We start from the raw sequence: 21,397 nt of genomic DNA on the forward strand, positions 1-21,397 counted from the left end.
CCTACCTGTGCAAATGAGTGGGGAGCAGGAGGCAGTGGGGAAGTGGGGAGCAGGCGGGGATGGGAGCCCTCCCCGGAGCCCAAACCTGTAAGTGCATTTTAATGTTACATAAGGGTGGACTTTACAGCAAGGCTCCCTTGGAACTGCATCTTGTGAGGAAAGGTTAAAGCTTAAATTATTCTCTCTGAAATCGGAGGCTCAGAAGTCTTTCATGTTGCTTGAGGTCCTGGAAGCTGGAAGTGCAGCCCCATGTGGGGTCTGGCTGCAGCAGGACTTGGGGCTTCAAGGGAAAATAGAGAGTTTGCAGGAGATGACATTTCTTTTCATTTGCACACTCACCACAGTGAGGGCTCCAGCTGGGACTAGCTAGAGAAGTGGTGAAACCACATTTTTTTAATTAAAGAGCTGGCTGAGTATGTTCTCATTCAAACTCATTTTGTGGCTTTTTTGACCGGGAGTCTCCAGGGCACCCCAGGGTAAACCAAAGCAGCATCCTGAGACACTGCCCTTCCCCATCCCCTTGGTTAATTAGAGGGACTGAGCAGGTCCAGTGTGGCCAACACTCCCTGGGGCACCTGTGGGGCTGTGATCCCTCCCTCATCCAGCACCCCTCACAGCAGACCTGCCTCATGGGAGCAGGACATGGCATCTTCTGTCACAGATGCAGGATGCTCCAGAGTAGTGTTTAAGGAAGTTTTGGTCCAACTTCTCTCAACAGCCACTGCCCATCAGCCACACGCCTGCAGGGAAAGCTTCCTATCCTATGGAAATTATTCCCAGTCTGGCCTCTTGCAGTTCAAATGTCTGAGCTCTACACCATGACAATAAATAGATTAGTTCATAGGGAGAAAATATTTACTGCTTCTCATAAGGGTGTGTCTGAACCCCTCAGTGCACCCTCAAAAGGCTGCGAGCACCCTGAAACCTGGAAACAGGAAGACACTAATGAAGGGATACAATAAAAACAGACTATTAAGCAATTTGAAGACTTTGTTTTTCTAACTTGATGTCCCGCTCTCCATGCCCAGGAATTGGGGTAGAAGGGGGAAGATGGGACCACTATCCCCAAGAGACCAGCCAGGGCCCTGCTCCAGGCAGCTCTGAAACATCTTTAGCAAGAGCAGGAGCCAAACCCAGCCAGGGAGAGGCTTCAGGGCCTGATTACTCAGCCTAATAAGTTACTTGAGATGCTGAAGCAGCTACATAAAGAACATATAGTTATGTATCATTTTAATTATGCATATAATGGCTTTATCTTTTTGCTACCTTATTTCATTATTGAAAACCTTTTTTCACGTGTACGTTTTAATTCTCAAATCCAGCCACCAACTGAACTACTTATAAATAATTTAATACACAACAAGGCACCAATTCCTCCAAAAGCAGCAATCCTGGAATGAGGCCACTAGAAACTCTCTCAGCATCTGACACTTTAATGTCCTACTGGCTGCACTGCACCCAGAAGGCAGCAATATACGGCTCCTCCAAGCTACACACGCTCATTTAGGAGCTGTAGCTGAGAAACTTGTGCAAGAAAAGCATCTCTAGGTGATCATCAATATACAAGAGAGATCTTTGGTTTGCACCAAGGCAGGAGAGACTGCCAGGGAGTTTGTGACACCAGCTTGCAAGCTACACAGAGAGAAAGAAGAGAAACCTTCAGCTGCACGGTCCTCTCAGCCCTGGAGACCCATAACCAGCTACACAAATTGGGCTGGGTGAGAACACTCCCCTGTCAAAGTCCTTTGGCACTACACCACCACACTTAGGGTGGAGAAGTTGTTCCAGCACATCAAAACATACAGAGCAATGAAGATCTGATGATAGCAGCTGCTGAACACCAGCATCCCTGCAAAATAAACCCAGGAGAGCTGAAGAGAGACCCTCACCTTCCAGCTGTACTTGGAAGAAACACTGCTAGTTACCCTCATCCACAGTCAGTGTTTGCTTAGCAGACAAATTTTTCTAATTATGTTTGTCAGCTTCTCTAATTACACGAGATATGCAGCATAACACCTTAATTTTTCATATATCTGCCTGCCTTTCTCCTTCCAGTAAAATGAAATTAAAAACAAATCCACTCATGCAGCCTCCTTCCCAGTGGAATTAAGACTTTCACCACAGGTATCCACGCAGCCAGGCTTTTACCTTACATTTTTTCACTGCCATTTATTCCTCCAGTGAAGATGCATTAAAAATGTATAGGTTAAAACAACAGATACCTACAGATAGAAGTTGGGTTGGTTGTTTTCCCCCTCTCTCCTGGTCCTGCTACAATGAGCATTTGTGCCTGAGACCCAGTGAGGTCAATGGGAATAAGCAGGTGCTTAACTTTTATGCATGTGACTAAATTAGTTGTTACTGAAGAGAGTACACATGTGCATATTTTACTGATTGCTGAATCAGTGCTTTTAAGCCATCAGATTGGATCAGCCCGATTGCCATCACACAGAACCTTTTTTGCTTCCCCACCACTGAGGCAAGACCTCCTTAAACTGATTATTTTTGCATTACTCAGTGGAAGGGGAGAGACGTGGGGAGCTTCCCTGAGTCCCTGCTCCCACCAACCCTTCCCACGGGGCACCTGTGCTGTCTTTGGCTCAGGTCAGGTGTAGGAGTGGCTGCTGAGACAGCTGTGGCATTGCAAAGGTGAGGGGTCACACTCTGCATTTGCTGCTTTTCCCTGTGCGAGGTGGAAGGAGCACGGGCCAGCCTTCAGCTCCGCAGTAAGATGAGAGACTAAGACATATTCCGAGGTGACATCAGGTTTTGCCAGTAGCCCTAAAATGAAACTGCATCTGGCATTAAACTGAGAGAGGTTTTAGGTGCTGAAAACAGTCTAAATTGGTGCTACAACAGGGTGGCAAAACATTTGCAGCTGATGGTGTCAAAGGAAGTGCAGGCAACACTTCATCTGACTGACTGCCTGGACAGTGAGTTTCCTCCAAATCCCTCCCACAGAAAAACCCAGAGCACTTGCTAATGTTGGTAAGGGGGGCACCCTGGATTGCCCTGGCACTGCCTGTGCCCACCCGTTCTGCAATGGCCCAATCCTACATCCTGCAGGCAGGATCCTGCCCGAGCTGCTGCGGGCAGGGCTGGGCAGGCTCTGCCCCTACCTGCTGGCTCCATCCCAGCCCCAAAAGCCAAAGGGGCAGCTGTTTGCCAAGCATTTCCCAAACCACAGCCCCCATCTCTCCAGCCCCATTTACACATGACCAGGAGGGGTTTGTGCAGGCTGGGTTAACTCCCATTTTTGGCATCCTCAAGATCATCAGGCCATGGTCCCATGGCTGTGGCCCCATCACCCTCCACTCCTCCCCGTGCTTTCATCTGGTGTGGGAGCACCAGCACCAGCACCCTCCCAGGAGCAAACAGCCTCTGCAAAGGGGCTTTATCTTTGCTGGCAGAGAACCTTGAAGGTTCAGAAGGCAGCGAGGGAAATTAGTGCTGTCAAAATCAAAGCTGCTGTAATTAAACAGGCGTTTCTGCTGTCCCAGGGAGGTGGTTGGCAGAGGAGCAGTTGTGAGCAGGGACATGAGGGAACTCACACACACAAGGCAAAATCTCATCCCACTCCACAGCAAGCTGTGCCAGCCCCAGGGCTGTGGCTGGTGCTGGCAGCAGTGTCACAAAGCTGCTGAGCTGTGTCCCACTTCCCTGCGCTGGTTCAGCCTGAGGACCCTCATCCTGCTGTTCCAAGCTCATCTTCACCCCACAACTCAAAACTTACCCTTTCTTTGTTCAAAGCTAAGAAAATCTTCCAGGAAAAAGGAAGGGGAGGGAGAAAAGAGCAGCTTCTAGAGCACTTTCCAGCCTGATATGCAAAAGCCAATTACCCAAAACAGAGGTGAATTGATGGAAAAGGCTCTTGGCTGTGGGGAAAGGCAGCAGCTGGCCTTTCCCAGGGCTGCTCACAGCCTGGATCGATGCTGCTCTGTGGCTGCCATCCACTCTCCAGATTTCTATTTGTTCCAGTGATGGGTTGCCAAGGTGTCAAAGTCAAATCATTTGAATTGCTCGCCAGGTGAAAGATACTCAAGGTTCAAAATTACACCTTGACCCAGTTGGGTCATTTTGCAGCAATTATCACCAATTTCTACGGTGGAAGATTGTAAGAGTTCAGAGGAGGAGGAAAAAATGGCTTGTCCTTTCTTCACCTTGCATACAAATGAAAAACAAATGTGATCTTCTTGCTCTTGACATAACCATGCTTTAAAGAGCTTCACAAACATCCATTTCCTCATTTGAGCTCACACAGAAGACATATTATCTCTTTTAAATATGACTTCTCCTTGGCAGTGTGCAGCCTATTCCCTATCTTTAACATTTTAAGAAGCCGCCAAGTGGTTATTTGCAAAACTGACGGTTGGAGATGGATATAATCTATTTTAAACCTCGGCAAAATTGGCCAATTTCATGAGGTTTGAACATACGGCTGAATTAATCAAGTCACACAGATTATGAAATGTGAAACACATCCCCCCCCCCCCCCCCCCCAGCTCTCCACCCGCATGGGAGTGATTTGGAAAAAGCCCAACCATCTCACGGCACAGCGAGGAGAGAGAGAAATAACGAGAAAGAGAATGGTTTCCAACACACAATGGCTTCCCCAGCAGTGATGCTCTCCCTTGCAGAGCTTCCCTGTCTTGTGAGACTTCCACCTCCACTGGCCTTTTTGTCATCACCACACTCTGCTCCTTCAGTGGTGAAGCCCAGGGAAAGTGGGAGTGGTGCCTTCGGGCTCTGCACCCACCCTGTGCTGCCTCTGCTGCAGCGGGGCTGGATCCAGCCCTTTCTTCCTTCTTCCAGATGCTTTGGTTACCTCCTGCCTTTCCCTGCTGCCCTCTGCACGGGTACCAGCACCACAGGTTCCACTCCCCAGGAAAGCAGCCCCTATGCTAGCTGGAAGCAAATTCACCCTTTCCAGGGAAAATAAATCCAGGAATAGGCATTTCCTCCAGCATTAAAATTCCAGGCTCCTCTGACTTACTTGATCTCATTTGCAAGGTCTTGCTATTCAGTCCTTTGGAGACTTTGTTTATTGCCTTGTTTTTCTTTTGTTTTAAATGGTTGGAGTTATAGTTTTAACAGAGAATGAGGCAAAAAATATTGATTCACAGGCAAAACCGTCTGGGGCTGGCTGTGGCTTCCATCTTTTGCTAAAGATATGGCATCACACACTGAATGCTCCTTCCAGTGTGGGTCACTGGCTTGGAGCAGGGGACACCAGCAGAGCAAGGCCATGTTGTGCTGGTGTTAGTGAGGAAGCTGCTCACTGGATCTGGATATTTGCTTCTGTGAAGATTTCTTCAGCTGCCACCCTCCCTCAGGCCCTGTGAATGGGCAGACAATGGTCACCAGAAGAGCTCCAAAAGCTAATTCTCCTTCTACGTGCCACCATGAAGCAGCTCTGGATGCTTTACTCAAAGCCAAGATTTTTCTCAGGATGGGGGACCCACACCAGGCATCCAAGTCTTCAGCTCGTGCCTGTAAAACCTCAGCAATGCTGGCTCCTGCCTGGGCACTTCCACTGCTCTCAGGAACAGCAACAGGTCCCAGACCTGGCTTCTTCCCCAGGCACAGGGTGACTTTAATTCCCTGGTGCTGACCTTCCCGGGCTGCTGGCTTGCTGCATGTCCTCCTGCCCTACCATCAGCAGCAGGCAAAAGCTTCCTAGCACACGCCCTGCCCTGTAGGACCTGTGCCAGCCAGCCCTGCATGGGGCACTGGGCAGCAGCAGCTCCTCTAAGCCAGTCAGTTATGTGGTAAATTATTCAGAGTGGCAGCAGTTGCCAGGAGCAGAGGGAAACTGGCAGGAGCAGGAGCATGGTTCCAGGACAGCAGGGAGAGCTCTTGAACAATGGCTGCATCACCTACAGAGCTGCCAGATCCATCCCTCAGGATGCTGGACCCATGGAGCAACTCGGAAAATAAGGTGGAGGTTTCCAGCGATGGCAGCAAGAGGACCTGGATATGCACCAACAGGGATTTTCTCTCACATCCCACCATCCCCTGGGCTCTGCTTCAGCACAGCCTGTTGTTTCTGAGGGTGCAGGCAGCAGCATCAGTCCTGTGGACACCTTCTCCTGCCAAACACAGCCTGCCCAGAGCTGAACTGAGCCCTCCCTCGCTCTCGGCACCCTGGGACAGGTGGCATCTCCCAGGCACAGCCTGGGGCTGTGCAGAGCCAGGGAGGGCTGGATGTGGTTGGAATGCAAACAGGCTGGGGACAAGAAGACAAATGGCTCTGGGGGAAATAGGATGACCTCCCCGGTGGTGTCAGGAAACATTTGTCAAGTGGAAGAAGCCGTGAGCTGTTCCGCCGCTCACCTCCCGGGAACGTCGCACGGCTGCTGACGGCTGGTTACTGCAGACCTGACAGGGCTTCTGCTGCTGGGGCTGAGGTCAGCTCCCTCATCCGGGTGGCAACAGCCAGGTTTGCCCAGCACAGGCTTAGCCACTGATCCAGGCACCCCTGGCTGTGCCCCTGCTTTGCAGACAGGCACAGCAAACTGAGCCACGCCAACAAAACCCACCTGGCTTCTGACATCCCTTTTAAGTAACCCACAGAACTCATTTTTCTATAAAATCAGAGGATTTCAAAACCTTTTGCTTAAGGTGGAAGGCTACTGCAAGCCCGTCACAACGGGTGGGAAGCCAAAGACCTGAGCAGGTAAAGAACTTTCTTAAAATCCACGAAAAGCCAATGCAAACCCCATCATTGTGCATCCTTTAGGGAGCACTGTGCTAAATGGAACTGAGCATAAGCATCCCCCGGGGGAAGCCGCTTGCCTCCCACACACAGCAGAGCAGGAGGAAGCCACCAGTCTCCAGCCTTATGTTTGGAGGAAGGAAGGAAGGAAAGAAAGCAGGTTTAGTTCGTGCAGTGGTTGAATTTTGCCTGCCAGCTTCTGAGAGCCAGCAGTGTGACACTGCTGGGCCATCCCATGGGGTTTGGTTTTATGAAGGTGAAGGTGCTCCTCAGCAAAAATGGACACTGAGAAGGTGAAAACCACACTTCTCCCTTGGTGAGCACAGAGGTGGGATGGGGATGGATGAGAGCTAACACCAGGGCATGCGCATGGATTTACACAAATACTTATATAAGCATTTACTCAGGCACTTAACATAATTTAATACATTGCAAATAACATCCCACCATATTTCAGACATGGCAGCAATTACGTTCCAGTGCTGCCATGAGGCCATCAGGCCCCCAGGCTCCTGAATTAGCAGCTCCAGCAGCAGGGAGATGGCCCAGTGGCACGTCAGAGCCCGCCCATGCTGCGGCCAAGCGCTCTCACGAGAGGCTTTTACTCTGCAATTGCCTTAGAATAAGGGCAAAGGAATTCAATTAAGCTCTCTCATCACCTGGCAATGAAATGTCACTGTCAAGGGTCCTTTTGGGGCAGTCAGTGAGACCTCCTTTCCTCTCCTAGGAAAAATGGCACAGATAGCTGAATCAGTCAAAAAGGATGGAGTGAGAGATGAAGGAGGCTAATCCAAACTTCGATGTGACTAGGGGATGCTGAGACACAGAATGGACTAGTGAACTCATGCCTTGGGCCACCCTGCCAAGGTGAGCTTTAAATTTATCAGGATTGCATCAAGACAAGATTATTTTCTGCATTATTTCTGAACTGTGAAGGAGAGGTGGTACCCTCAGGAAGGGCAGCCATGACAGAGGTGAACTGAAGGGGTTCAGGAACATCAGATCCCTGCTGAACCTCATCCTCCAGTAACAAATGGCATCCAGCACCTCAGTGGCATATTGGACCCCCACAGGCACATCCCTCAACCAGCTCAGGCCCAAGCTCATCTTCCCGCATAAATGCCATGGAATCTCTAAATGCACCTGGAATCTCTAAACCCACGGTACTGGGAGTCTGTGAAATAAGGCAGTGAAAACCAGCAACAGTTGATTCCAGAAAAGCCGCCCCAAGCCCCTCAGCAGAGAGGCCACTGCAGCAAAGGAATACACAACTGGGATGAAGCCAAGATGTGGTTTCTTTTAGCAGGTCCTAAGCCTTCTTCTGCCATTCAGACTAACCCTGGAAAGCGTTGGTTGTCACCAAACCCATTTTTCAGGCTGGCCTTCCTGGAGGGACCTCTCCTGTGACAGGGGCTTTACCAGGAGAGTAGAAAGGGCTACAGGACACACGAGTGAGTGAAGCCCCACGGCTGCCCCTGTGGCAGGGCACTGCTCTTGGCTGCCCTGATGGGGTGCTGCTCTCCCACAGCGGCCTCCTCCCAGACAACATTTCCTCTGGAATGGTGCTGCATGTTAAAAGTCAGTATATCAAACATATTTATGCCTTGCCTGGTCGTAACACGCCTTCCCTCGAGTGCCAAGGCAATTCTCAGCCAGCCTGGCTTTCCTGCTGATGAATCCACAGCAGAGCTGGGCATGTTCCTGCAAAGCCTCCCCCATTCACCCCAAACCCAGCCAGGGTCACAGCACTCTCCCCCCGCCTAAACCACCTGCGCTGCTTTCAAATGGTCTGGTTTTCTTGTCCTGAACTCCGATGGTGTGGGGGTTTTTGGGGTGCCCAGCCCTTTGCTGACACACATGGGTGGTGGTCAGGGATGCCTTGGGCAGCCAGTGCCTGCTGCAGGCACAGCTCACTGGCATCACCAGCACTGCACACTGAAATCAAGAGTAAACGTTAAGAGTTAAATTCAAATCACAGGGAAACAGCACTAGCAGGAGGCTGGAAATAGGACAAGGCTGTCAGAGATGTGAGTGCCGGGACTGAGCCCCTCCCTGGGTGCTGTTTTAGTAGGGCAGGTGGGGAGAAACAGGATCACCAGGAGACCCTGAGCGGGTGGGAAGTGTTCTTCAGCCGTCGCTCCACCAGACTGTGGCAGTTTTCGGTCCTGCCCATCTGCTCGGAGCTGTCCCTGCAGGCAGGGACGGTGCTGGGGAAGCCCAGCAAGAGCCTCTCAGCCTCGCCGTGCTCACCCTCCTTCCCCCTCTCCTTCCCCCGCCCTGGAACGGGGCTGGCAGGACACCAGGGAAATTAAGCAGGCGATTTCTAAAGCCGAGAGAAAAGCAGCCATCTGGGCCTCTAAACAGACAGGTCGTTTAATGAACAAAGGGAATTTTCTAGAGGAGCCGGAGAAATGCAACAGTGAATAAAAGAAGCGGTAACCGCTCCGATCCATCCAGGGGCGGCCGTCAGGGAGAAGCTTTCAGGGAGCGCTGAATACCGGGTAATGCCCCGTCCCCTCTCATTAAAGGATGAAGCAGGAGATGTGCTGGAGCAGTGGGAAGCAGGAAGGAGCAGAGCGGGCTGGGGGTAAAGTTTAAGGTTTTGTGTGCCACAAAGAGCCAGGACAGCCACCCCTGATGGCAGGAGCAGCCCCCTCAACACCCCCTCTGCCAAGGCACCTGCTGCTGCACCTTTGGGGATGGCATTTACATCACCAAGTCCCCCAGGAGGCTTTATGTGCCCTCCTCTTAACTCACAGCATACTGCCCTGCAGAAAACATGATCACTGCTTGTGTGACTGATAGCACTGGCTGCAGCTCCAAAGTTCAGGACACAAACCTGGCACCCTTTGCCCTTGCTTTACGTATCCACCACCAGCTACAGACAACTCTTCTCCTTTCTGCTCTTCCACGCAGGAAAACCATCATCACTCATAATTCAAGTTGTGAGTACTTTCTCACTGTATCATTTCGTGCTCTCCCACATTTCATAACCTTGTTTTGCACACTCACAGGCAGCGCTCCCCCTTCTCCTCGGGCTGCCAAGCAGGTCTCTTCTGAAGCTCTTTCAGGTTATTGAACTACTGTGTTAATGCAGCTTGTTTCTCATCAGTTGAGGGCAGAGTGCTGGGGACATCATTTATTTTCCATGTTTATTTATGTCAGGAGAGTCCTTAAAGGATTTGTTTGCAGCTGCTTTGGTTGCTGCTTGTACTGAGGTTACCGCCCGCTCTGCCACATGCCAGCAAGTCAGGCCTGGGAGACCCGAGCTTCCCTCAGCTGTGGAAACAACTAATTTCCTTTATGCTTCTTGATTAGGAGCAGAATGATCCTTTTTCCTGGCCAATAGGCCCTCGTGCCCCACAAAAATAGGGTAAGCTGAGAACCAGCAGTGATTCCTCAGCTGAACACCTCTGTTTCTGCAGAGTCCCCACAGATGGGCCAGTTCTGCTCACCACCTTCTTGGATGGTTTGAGCATGTGCTTTCTGGAGTGTGATAATAAAATCACAGCAGAAAGCACTGTTGCTCCCAGAATAGACCCCCCTCAGGGATGAGTTCCTTCTTCCAGGACAATGGGGTTGGAGACCTGGAAGCCCTTGAAAAATGCAGGTATTTGGATTATCTTAAAAGAGCAATTCCCCCTGCCCTCTCATCCTTGTAGGGAACCAGCTGGGTGATATTTTACTCCAGCTGCCACTGTCTTTATTACTATGATTTCTCCAGGCTCAGTCACGGCTGCAGGGATCACTTTTTTTTTTTTTTTACTATAAACAATCCATGGCCAATTTGCAAACTAAGATGCCCTCCTCTACACCAGCCCCTGCTCAGGGCTCCCCACCAGCCCTGCTTCATCAGCCACAGATGACAGTCAGACCCTGTGCCCTTCCCCAGGTCGTCCAAGCCTGCACATCACCCCACTCCCAGCTGGTGATGTGCTGGGGACCTGGCTGCCAATTAGTTTTCTCGTTAGGGTTCAAGGCTACCCTGGAGAAAGGGAGCGTATCATATTGATTTTCTCTGTTGTCCTTGCAACTATCCAGGTAAAGAAACATTTGTTATTCTGTGACAGATCCCTGTGGAGGCCTCTCAGGCATCCTACCTGCTGCACAGTGGAGATGGCAATTTTGCCAGAAACTGTGCTTTGAAGGGGTTTGCAACGTTAATTAAATTTCTGCAGTTGTATCTCTTGGCTCTGAATAAGCTCCGAGCCTCTCTAAGCATGTGAGCTCAGCTCCTTGTCCCTGCACAAGCCTGGCTCTGAACAAGTCTGGCTCCCAAGACTGAATTCCCTGTACAGAACATCAGAAATACAATATTGTTCCTCGACAAAAGGAAACGAATGCAGGAGTGGCAGGGTTCAGACACATTACGGGTCTAGATAACCTAGAGGCTGAGAGATGATCCCAGAGCTACAAAACAAAACAAAAAAAAAAAAATAAAAGCAGATGTCCTTGCTCAAAGAATCTGTTCCTCTAAATAGACAAGCAAAAATGAGTATCTCTGATCACACAGACAGGCAGGATGCAGGAGGGACAGCGAGTCACCCCATGGACTCTGGATGAATTCGGCACAAACCTCCCACAACTGCAGCTCCCTTTCACCTCCAATGATGCACAGCCCCTGCCTGGGCTGGCCCTCATGATCTCCCTGACACAGCTGGGCTTTTAAAGACACTGCTTTCCAGGAAAGCATTAAAGGGAGAAGAGCTGCCAAGTCTGGGAAATGCAGGAGGAGACAAGTTGGTTTTAATAGTTAAAATTCTTTAGAAATTTAAAAGGGGCTGCTTTTTCAGGATATTAATAAATTAGATGGGAGGGAAATATGGAGAAGGCAAGAACTTGAACTCAGGGAAGCTGCAGGAATGGGGCTCCCGAGCAGCAGGGTGAGATCCACTGCCTGGGCTGCTCCCATGCTGGATGTGGGAGATGGACCCCACGGCTCACCGGGGTCCCACGGGGCTGGGAAACCAGAACAGAGGATGGAAAACAGACTGATGGTGCCAGGCTGGCATTTCCTACACAGCACAGTGCTATTTCTGCCAGCTATTACAGAGAGCAAGGCGGGTGGTGGGGTCAGAAGGCGCTGCTCCAGGGCAGCTATTCATCACCCTCTGCAGCCAGAGCTGCCAGAGGGGTGGTGGGCTGCGAAGGGGAGAGCCAGCACGATGGCCCTGCCATCCCCTGGGCATGCTGACCTGCTGACATTTTTGGGAGGTGACCAAAGCTGTGTGACGTCTTCCCAAGGAGGGTGGTAGAGTGGGTCTGTGCCTGCTCTCTGGCTACAGGGAACACCCAGCAGGCTCAGGGCCATGGCATGCTGGTTCAAAAAGAAATTCAGAGTTTGTGTGTGTCACTGTTGATAAAGGTGTTTGCTACAAGGGAAATGGGAGTGACTGCAGAACAAGAGCAAGGAGGTGCAGAGGTGCTTTGGGAGCATTATCCACTTAAAGCCCGGACATTTGTCACCACACAGGGATTCAGTGCCCAAAGGTGTGCACCAAGGGGCAGGATTTGAGAGCTGGGAGCCCCTGCCCCCAGGCTCAGTTAATACAATCTCCCTCAATGACAACAATACCATTTCCAGGAATGGCAAAGGCTCTCGGGCTGGAGGGGGCACAGCGCAGCCCCGGGGGAGCACCCAGCACTCTGCTCCACTCCACTCCCCCGGGTGGGCTTCCAGCCTCCGCTCCCAGCCAACCAACATGTTTTTCTCGGATATTTTCCCAGTTTCCACAAGAGGGCACCGGCACGACACCGACGGGATGCTCCGGGGTCCCCGAGCGGCGCCGCCCGGTCCCGTCCCTCTCCGGTGGGAGCCGGGGCCGGGGGCTCGCCCGGGGTTTTGTCTGCAGAAGGAAAGCGGTTGATGTGCATCTCCCCGGAGATCTCTGCTCCGGAGCCCTGTCTCACCACGACGTCTGTTATTGCAGAAATAAACTCCTTTTGCTGAAAAAGGCGATTTTCTGGAATAGCTCTTGCCGACACCGAGGGGCTGCAGGGAGGGGAATGGAGGGGCTCCCACTGTCACCCATTTCCTCCAGCCTCCACATCCCAGGCAGGGAGCATGAACCCTCAGGAGCTTTTCTCTGGGGAAAGGGCTTTGCCTGAATGGCCCATTGGGCTCCTGGCAAACCCTGATGCAGGGAAAGACCTTGCTGGGAAGAGATAAACCAGTGAAAGTAACAACTCCCTAGTAACAGAAACGTGAAGGAGAAGCAAAGAAAAGCCACCCGCTCCAGCCTGGACAGGATGCCCTTCACAAAGGGAAGCCTTTGACTCTCAGATTTGGTGCTTGGAGCTCAGGCCACCTTTCAGTGAGGCTGCTTGGTCAACAAGCCCATCTATCTGGTGCCTCAGAGCCTGGCATGTGATCATGCACTTGATGCTGTGGGCTTTAGGCAGAGAGAGAAAATTTTCGTATCATCTTGGGTGAGTTTTTTAACCCAGGTGAGCATGTAGAAGACTGCTCAAATCAGTGTTGCCCTGTTCACTGCCCATATGGGACCCTGGAGTGTGTCAGCTCATTTCCTCTAGATTATCTTGATCCTGCTGGACACTGAGTGAGTGGCTATCAAAGCACAAGGTGTATCAGAAATGCCAAAACAGCAACAAATTGTCTGTCAGGGCTGTCATTCTGTCATGAAATATGACATGCATCCTGCCTGAGAGGAAGGACTGGATTGCTGTACACTTCAGTGCCAGCTGAGGCCAGGCAAGATTATTCCTCATTTCGGAGTCTGGTTGATCAGACCTGGAGGATACATTTCTGCAACATAAAAAAAAATGTGGCAAAAGTCCCAAACCACCTACCTCTCTTTAGCTGTGCCTTTATATAAAACAAGTTGCCATTTCACAGGCACGTCTGTGAGGAATTTCCCTTTTGTGAATCCAATTTCCTCTCACTTTTGAACAAAAATGCATCTCTGACGTGGAGGATGCAAAGGTAGAGACAGCATGGCTCGGTACAGAGCAACGGGGAATTTGCCAAGCAGCATCAAAATGGAGAACAAACAAGAAAAATAAAAGCCAATTTAATGCAGAGAATTTATCAAAGGAGAAAAACGCTTCTTGAGCAGCATCACTGATTGCCCTTCTGTGGTGGACGTGCCAGAGGGACACTATGAGTGTGAGAAAGGAACAGCAACCACAAAGTAAACACAAGCAACAAGGTGGGAACAAGACTGTGGGCTGGGGGGAGCTCCCCATGCTCCCCAAAACGAGCCTTGTCAAAGGTGCAGCCTCAACCAAGCACCAGCCAGGACATAACTAATGTGGAGTGGATGTAATATCTCCGGAGGAGATTGCACGTGGTGGGCTCAAGAAAAACAGGAGAGACTGCTTTGTTTTTCTCTTGCTCAGTGATAAATGAGACCTGACACCCTTTCCCAAAGGCTGAATTCATCAGCTCCAGAGCTTACAGGTAATTAGATCTGGAGTCGTGGTGGGACTGTCTCTAGCAGTCATAGTATCATTTTGCACCTTGTGCTTTCCTTCGGGTCCTGTAATCAAAGTCCCCAGGAGCAATAGTAAAACAAAAGGAGCATTTTCTTGTGTTACACCCTTCAGCCCAACAGCCATCCAAGTTTTTGGTAATTATGGCCGTGGAGGAGCCCAGCAGAGCCACCCAGCAGCTCAGGGCACCAGAAGTCGCAGCTTCCACAGAGGGAAACAGGAAAATCATCTCCTGAGATGTACTCCAGCCACAGTATCAGCAGTAGCACTTCTGCATGTGACAACATCTCACTGAGAAAAGCGAACTTAAAGAAGGGTTGACTGATACGTAGACAGTCAAAGCCTGAGAACAAGCACTACAGCCTAGAACTTGCAGTATTTTGGGAAGTCTACAGCTGCCAATCGAGTGGATGCTTTCTCAGATGAGTGTTTCCAGGCTTTCTTCTCAAAAGAGATCCCATAGAAACCCCTTCCTGGTCTTTTCCATCTTTTTATCCCATTTGGGTGCCCTCCAGGGTTCAGCTGCTCCCTTGATCCCGACACCGCCCTCAGATCTGCTTCCTCAGCCTCAGAAAAGCCTTGGACAGTGAAATCCCCAAAGTCTGGCAACAGCCTGTGAAGTTTCCTTTTGATCTCTTCATAGCCTGCCATCTCCAGCAAGGGGCATTTGGTGGGAACTAGAAGAATCCAGAGCCAGGTGGTTTGGGATGTGAGCCCCGGGTTAAATGCCCTCACACTGTGCATGACAAATAAAGACAAACCTGTGGGTGAAGCAGTCCAGATCTCTTATCTCCCACTTGTATCTTGGATGAGGGAACCTTTTGTCCTGCATCCTTAAGGAAGGACACATGCAGTGGGCTCTGTAGGACACGCCTGAATTGCAGAGCAGAACCAGGATGTAGCAGCAGCACCGGGAGCTGAACCACAGCAGGTGCCCGTTGGAGTTTGTTAAGTGACAAGACGATGTAATCCAAACGTGTCCATCACCTTCAAGCAAGGGCTCTGTGACACAGGTAAAATTGCTTTTGTTCACTCAAAAGATCAATATTGTCAGGATGAAATAATATGTCAGCCAGCATGAAGAACTCCGCCTGACCACTGACAGTCAATGGGCAGAAACTCCCTCTTGTAAAAATAATATGAAAAAACCTCCTGAATATACTTCCACTTCCCAAGTCACCGTATTTGGACTGTTCTTGCCAGGAGCTGTAGATCATCTCCAGATTTCTTGGAAGAACAATTTTCCTGTGCACATGGTGTATTCTGACGCAGGAAATTCCTCAGGTTTAATTGGGTTCCTTTCTATTAAATCATCATGGCTAATCAAACAGCCAGAGTCCCATCTGAAGACCACACTCCTCGGTGAGCATCGGCATTTACTCCACGTCAGGACTTCCCTCGGAACAAACCCGTGGTCAAAGGTAGTTTCTTATTACGCTGATCCAAAACTCCCCGGTCCTTCAGCAGCTCCTTCCCCTCGCCCCCGCACGTCTGCTTTGTTTTGCAGTGGATTTAACTTTGCATATGTGGTTTGGTGTGGGGTTTTTTTAATATAACATCAAATCTCTTAATTCTCTGACCCAGAAAACAGAGACAATCCTCATAAAAATCTGGGACAAAGAAGATGCAGCTTGCACGTGCGCAGCAGCAAGTGATTGCGAAACTCGCAAATCTACCCATTTAAAGTGATTTTGATTAAAGAAAGCATTTTGAGAACTGTTGCTGTCAGATCTCAGGTTATTTAGAAATCAAACCCTTAGCTTTCAAGTGCTGCTCTAATCTGAGCAAGATACTTTAATGAGTGACAAAGTGGTGGCCCAGGTTCACCATCACTTGACACCATCACTCGAGATGTGAGGGCTTTTTCCTCCCACGTTGTGACCTCCACGGGGCCAGCCAGGACCCCAGACCCACACAGGGTACACACCTGCCCCCACAGCATCCAGAAATAAAGGTTCCCTGAGCCACAGCACGACCTTTCCCGGAGCCACACAGCCCATTCCTGCAGCACTTCTGCCAATGAGTAAATAATGAGGAATTAGCGTGTGGCCCCGGTGATGAGTCAGAGTGAGTTGCCACCGGCACCACCGAACCTGCCAGGAGAAACAGGGGGTCACACACATCCAAGCCCCCCAGTTTCATGATGACATCACTTATGTCACCCCGTGACCCACATGGTCCCACTGGTGAGTCACCCCCAGGCCCTGAACCAGGAGAGCCCTGTCTGGTGCCGGGCAGGGATGGGCACACGTTGCATTTCGTGTTGCCTCTTTGCACGTTTGATTTAATGAGGGAGAATAATGAAACATTGCAAGCTGAGTCACGCAGGCAGAGGTCTCCCTTCTGAGGAGTTTTTAGGGGCAAAAGGAGGGTATGGATGTACAGCTCCACTGCATGCTGCCCCCAGGGATGGCAGGGTCCAGACAGCGGGTCCTGCCAGCCAGGAGCTGCTCCTATACCCAACACAGTGTCAAGGATGAAGAGCAAGGCCAAGGTGGGAGCTCAATACTCCATCCCCAGCACCAACCGTGGGGCAGTCCCTGGTGACAGCAGGGTTTCACCCACTGGCTCTGAACCCTTCTTGAAGGCAGAGCCTCATTAAAGTGGGTAATTTGGAGTGACTGGCCTGGGTAATTCCCACGGCTGGGCCCACAATAGCAGCCAAGCCCAGGAGTAAATTGCATTACTGTATGTGGAAGTCTCAAATCTGAAAGGGAAGGAGCAGTTCACACCAGCCAGGGCTTTAATACCAGATTAAATGCTTTCACAGCAGCCCGGCTGTTTGAAAGCTTCCAGCCAGCCTTTTGTCAATTTAGTTTGCATTGTACTTTGGCTTCAAGAGGTACCTTAAAAGGTAACCAACAGCACTTCATTTTATCATTTTTTTTAATATGGTAGCTTAGCTTTCTTGGAGGAAATTCATGGACCTGGGATGGTTGCTGCTCCATATGGGAAGGCATGAAGTGTTTTAGTGGCAGGGGGGCCAAGCAAAGCTCCTCTCCCCAACGCTGTTGGCCTGAATGCATTATTGTTTAGGGAATCTATTGAGCATTTTGTCCTTAAAGACTCGCCATTTTAGGAGGCTGAATGAAGCTCCAACTGGAATTATCAATTTTTAATTTCCCCATTAGCAGAAACAGAAGAAGCCTGGTACTTTCTCCTGATAGAGAGAACAGCCTATATTCTTACAAGGATTGTACTTTAAGAAGCTGATTATCCCAAGCCTTGAAACAGGAGCTAAGCCATGTCTCAGGGACATGCCCGACACTGGGTGCTTAAATGCAGCAATTCAGGGGAGTTCCTGGCTGACTCCTGGCAGGTGGGAGCAGGATGTGCAGCTGCACTGGGCATCTGGCAGCGACAGCAGCAGGATGCTCCTACCCTTCCCGGGGCAGCACCCAGAAACAGCAAGGATAAACCCATACCCCAGTCATGGGCTGGCCTCTAGTCTGAAATCTGGCACCTGTGAGACACGGGGCACAGACTCATAGGAAACTGCTGCTACTCCTGCCCCTCCTCTCCCTGACGTGGGCACACAGAGGAACCTCTGTCTATCCCCCAGCCCACCGCAGCCAGCCGGGGGGGCACAGCCCGGGGGGGCACAGCCTGGTAGGGCTCTGTGCCACCCCGCTCTCCCCACAAGTGCATCCTTGTCATTCAAATGAGAAGCTGCCACAAAGGCGAGGGCCCTGCCCTGAACAAAGAGCCGCTTGGGACGACGGCAGAGGGGGACGGCAGAGGGGGACGCGGGTCCCTGGTCTCCACCGATGAATGCAAATGCCTCCATCCCCTGGGAGCAACTTCTCTGGGAACAACACAGGGCTTTGTGAGCAGGAGGCTGAGAGAGGCATTGGTCATACGCAAGCCCCCAGGAATGCCCAGCAATCCCCAGCTGAAGAAACGCCTTGGGGGCATGAACAGATCTCCCCTCTCACCCCTGGCCACAAAGTCAAGAAAAAGCCGTTCACAGTCTTTTTTTTTTTCCCCCACCCATGCTCTTGCAACCACACTAAAACTTTCCTGGCACTCCTGCATCCCTGGGTGGTGACACCAGAGCCCATGTCCACACAGGATGATCTCAGTGAGGCCACCACCAACCACCTCCTGTCCTGCAACCCCAGTGCCAGGGCCAAGCAACACCCCAGGGCAAAGTGCCTTCCTCAAGCCACGCTTGCTCAGCCTTGAGCATCAGTCCCTCCCCAAGTCAGAGCTTTTGCCCTGCCACAGCTGTACAGCTGTGCACCTGCAGCAGGCAGGAACGGGCAGGAGCTGCCTGTTTAACAGTCGGCTCCGTTCCAAACCAGCCAGTCTCCGGGTCAACACCTTCGCTGTTCAAACTCCACACCCCGGCTCTTCTGAAAAGTCCAACTCAAGGGAGACCTCCCCCCAGACGTGGTTCAAAGCCCACTGAGGTGAGAGCTCTCATTACTCAGTTACTACCAAGGTATAGAGAGGTTTTGCTGCCTGCACCCCTGAGATGCCCAAGCTCAACAGCCATAAAAAGATGCAATTTGTGAATGCTGTGGAAGGAGAGGTTGGGGTTTACTGTAAAGGCAGCAGTGCGAAATGCGAAGTCGTAAATCTCAAAAGTGGCGTACTAAAAATTCAGTGGAATCACTCAAGTCAAGCTCTGTTCCATCTGCTATTTTATGCCCTCTTTGTTAGGGCAGCTAATGGAGAACAATAAAAACATTAATAATCAAGTTAGATTTATAAACTGGGCAGGATATTCCACTAGTAATGAAATCTGGAGAATCATTTCGTGTTATATTGCTTTGGGCAGCACTCTAACAAGCACTGCCTTTGAGTTATAGCCCTCTCTCATTTCGCTGAACTTTAATTTGGCCCAGCACCACTGTTTCATTTAAAACAAACTTAGAGCAGGAGTGGAGCAGAGGACACAGCTCAGAGGCATGGTCCTGCTCAGCACTGAAAGCCTCTCAGGTGCAAGGGGGGATGTAAAAGCTCTTGTTGATATTGTGCTCTGTTTACTGCAGAGAACTGCTGGATATAATTTTCCAAGGTTAGCAGAGCTTCCTATTGCCATGGTTTCATGCTTCCTAGTTTTCAAATATTTGATTTAAATGCCTCACAGATCTTTAATTTCTTAGTTGCTTCATAAAGCGGATGTCAAATAATTCGTCTCGAGGCTCTCACTTCCCACACACAGTGGTTGTTTCCTGACAAACACCTCTGAAAATACCTGGCATCTTGTGCTCCCTGCTGCTCATTAGAGGGCATAAGCACAATCATGATTTACATTCAACCCCTTCGGAATCCCACCAGTGCTGTCTCAAACTGGAGAGATTATTTGCCCCCAGCAAGTACACCCACTGGATGGGAGATAACACAGAGACACCCATCTGACATCCTAAATTTAGGCTTCCCAGCCTAAATAAGACTTCTTTTGATGTAATTCCCTTCTCCTGCAGTTTACTCCTGCTGTGTAACCACCATCCCTGGTACCTTCTGCTTTGCGAGATGGACCCAGCTCTTCAGCTGGGTTTGGAGCTACTGCTCAAATCCAGCCCAGGACAAAAAGGGTTCCTTAGTGCCTGAAAGTTGTCAGCAGTAACTAATCAGCCCCTTGAGTATTAACATTTACCCTGTAAAAGCTGAGTGCAGAGTGGATATGGCAGCAAGGATAAAAGCAGGTCAAAGACAAAGTTTGAGTCAAATTGATTGGGGCAGAAGACATCAATTCGCGTGCTGTTTGCATGAAATATTAATTCCAGCTTTAACATTTGGTTACAGGGGGAAGTAATTGCACCATAATGATGCAGATGTACCTCATATTCACCACATTTTTTCTTCTGCTAGGAACTGATGGGGAACGACACGCTCCGTCCTTCCCGGCAGGTGCCCGAGCCGGAGCACGCGTTGGTGGCCGAGCCTCGGCGGGGGAAGCAGCGTCCTGGCGCACTGCTCTGTGCGAGCCCTGCTCATTAGATAACCCTGCCGTGCTGCAAACCCTCCCTCCCTCCCTCCCTCCCAGCACTGCACAGGCAGCATTTTGAAATTCGCTGAATTTCAGGGAATTTCTCCAAACTGGCGGGTCCAGCCCCAGGACTGCCCGCCCACACCCAGCCACAGATGGCTTTCCGACACCCAGCTTTGACGTAGTCGCAGGGCTTCTCTGAGCTACGGCTGGTATGAGATATAAGAAACTTTTCCTCCTCCAGCAGAAAAGCCTCCATCTCTCCCCTCTCAGAGGAGATGGCGTGAAGCTGTACAGACCTGCTGGCACCGTGACCTGGCTGGGACATGACCTGAGCTCTCAACGGCTGCTAAAACCTGTCACCTCCCTGCAAACTGAGCAGGCACCTGTGAGCGGAGCAGCAGGACCACAAGGATGCCCGCAATGTGCAGACCACCGCAATGAAGCCAACCCTCCACCTGCTGCCGGCACAGAGCAGCCCCTAAACGCATCCCCGAGCGCGTCCCAGCCCCCAGGGATCGCTCTGACTCCAAACGTGCCATTTCACCCGGCTTGCCGCTGGAGTTTGTGCGGCTCCAAGGCAGGCAGGGAGCCCTCGAGACAGGCCGGCCCTTTCCCAGCGCCTGGGAAATCACCATCCGTGTGTGAAAGCTGGTGGGGCCGTCACCCCGCGATGCTGGGCTGGGGGAAAGTTGGGTCACCGAGCTGGGGGTGCGGGGCGTGCAAGGGGACACAGCGGGTTTAACGGAGGGAGACTCTGGCTTCCAAAAGCCTCGATGCAGAGCACGGGGTGGGGGGCACCGGGTTCAGAGGAGGATAAACGAACCCTTCCGTGAGCACGGCAGGGCACCAGGTGCAACGAGAGGCACAACGTGGATAAGGCTGGAGGGGGCACCGGTGTAAAGGGGCCCGATCAGCGGGAGCAGGGTGGAGGACACCGGTGGCAAAGGGGGCACCGGGGCGCGCCGGGGAGCGCTTCCAGCCGCCGACGCTGGCCCAGCGCCTTGGGGGCCGGCGATGCCCGGAGGTGGGGGAGCACCGGGGGAAGGGGCAGCGGAGAGGAGCGGGGGGTGCCGCGGGTTACTCACAACTCCCCGGGTGATGTCCTCCGCCGCGGGGGTCGGCGCCGCGGGCGCTTCTTGCCACGCCAGCCACAGGGCGAGCACGAGGAGCATCTCCCGGCGGCGGGCGCGGTGCCGGGCGGCGGGGCTCAGCATCCCCCCGCGCTCCGCGCCGCCCGGCCCCGGCCCCGCGCTGGGCTCCGCCGGGCTCCGCGCCGCATCCGCGCTCCC

The 21,397-nt window shown here is 51.5% G+C and overlaps 1 protein-coding gene across 1 annotated transcript in view; it reads right to left on the reverse strand.

Moving 5' to 3' along the window:
• The window catches only part of MMP17 (matrix metallopeptidase 17), a 61,708-nt gene extending 40,385 nt beyond the window's left edge, over nucleotides 1-21,323 (reverse strand). Inside the window, exon 1 of the mRNA XM_027652309.1 lies at nucleotides 21,194-21,323. Coding sequence (XP_027508110.1) covers nucleotides 21,194-21,322 — 129 coding nt within the window. The 5' untranslated portion in view covers nucleotide 21,323. The remainder of the gene's footprint in view (nucleotides 1-21,193) is intronic.
• Nucleotides 21,324-21,397: the final 74 nt, after the last annotated feature.

Source organism: Corapipo altera, unplaced genomic scaffold, assembly GCF_003945725.1.
Source record: "Corapipo altera isolate COAL_440 unplaced genomic scaffold, ASM394572v1 67, whole genome shotgun sequence".
Lineage (NCBI taxonomy): Eukaryota > Metazoa > Chordata > Aves > Passeriformes > Pipridae > Corapipo > Corapipo altera.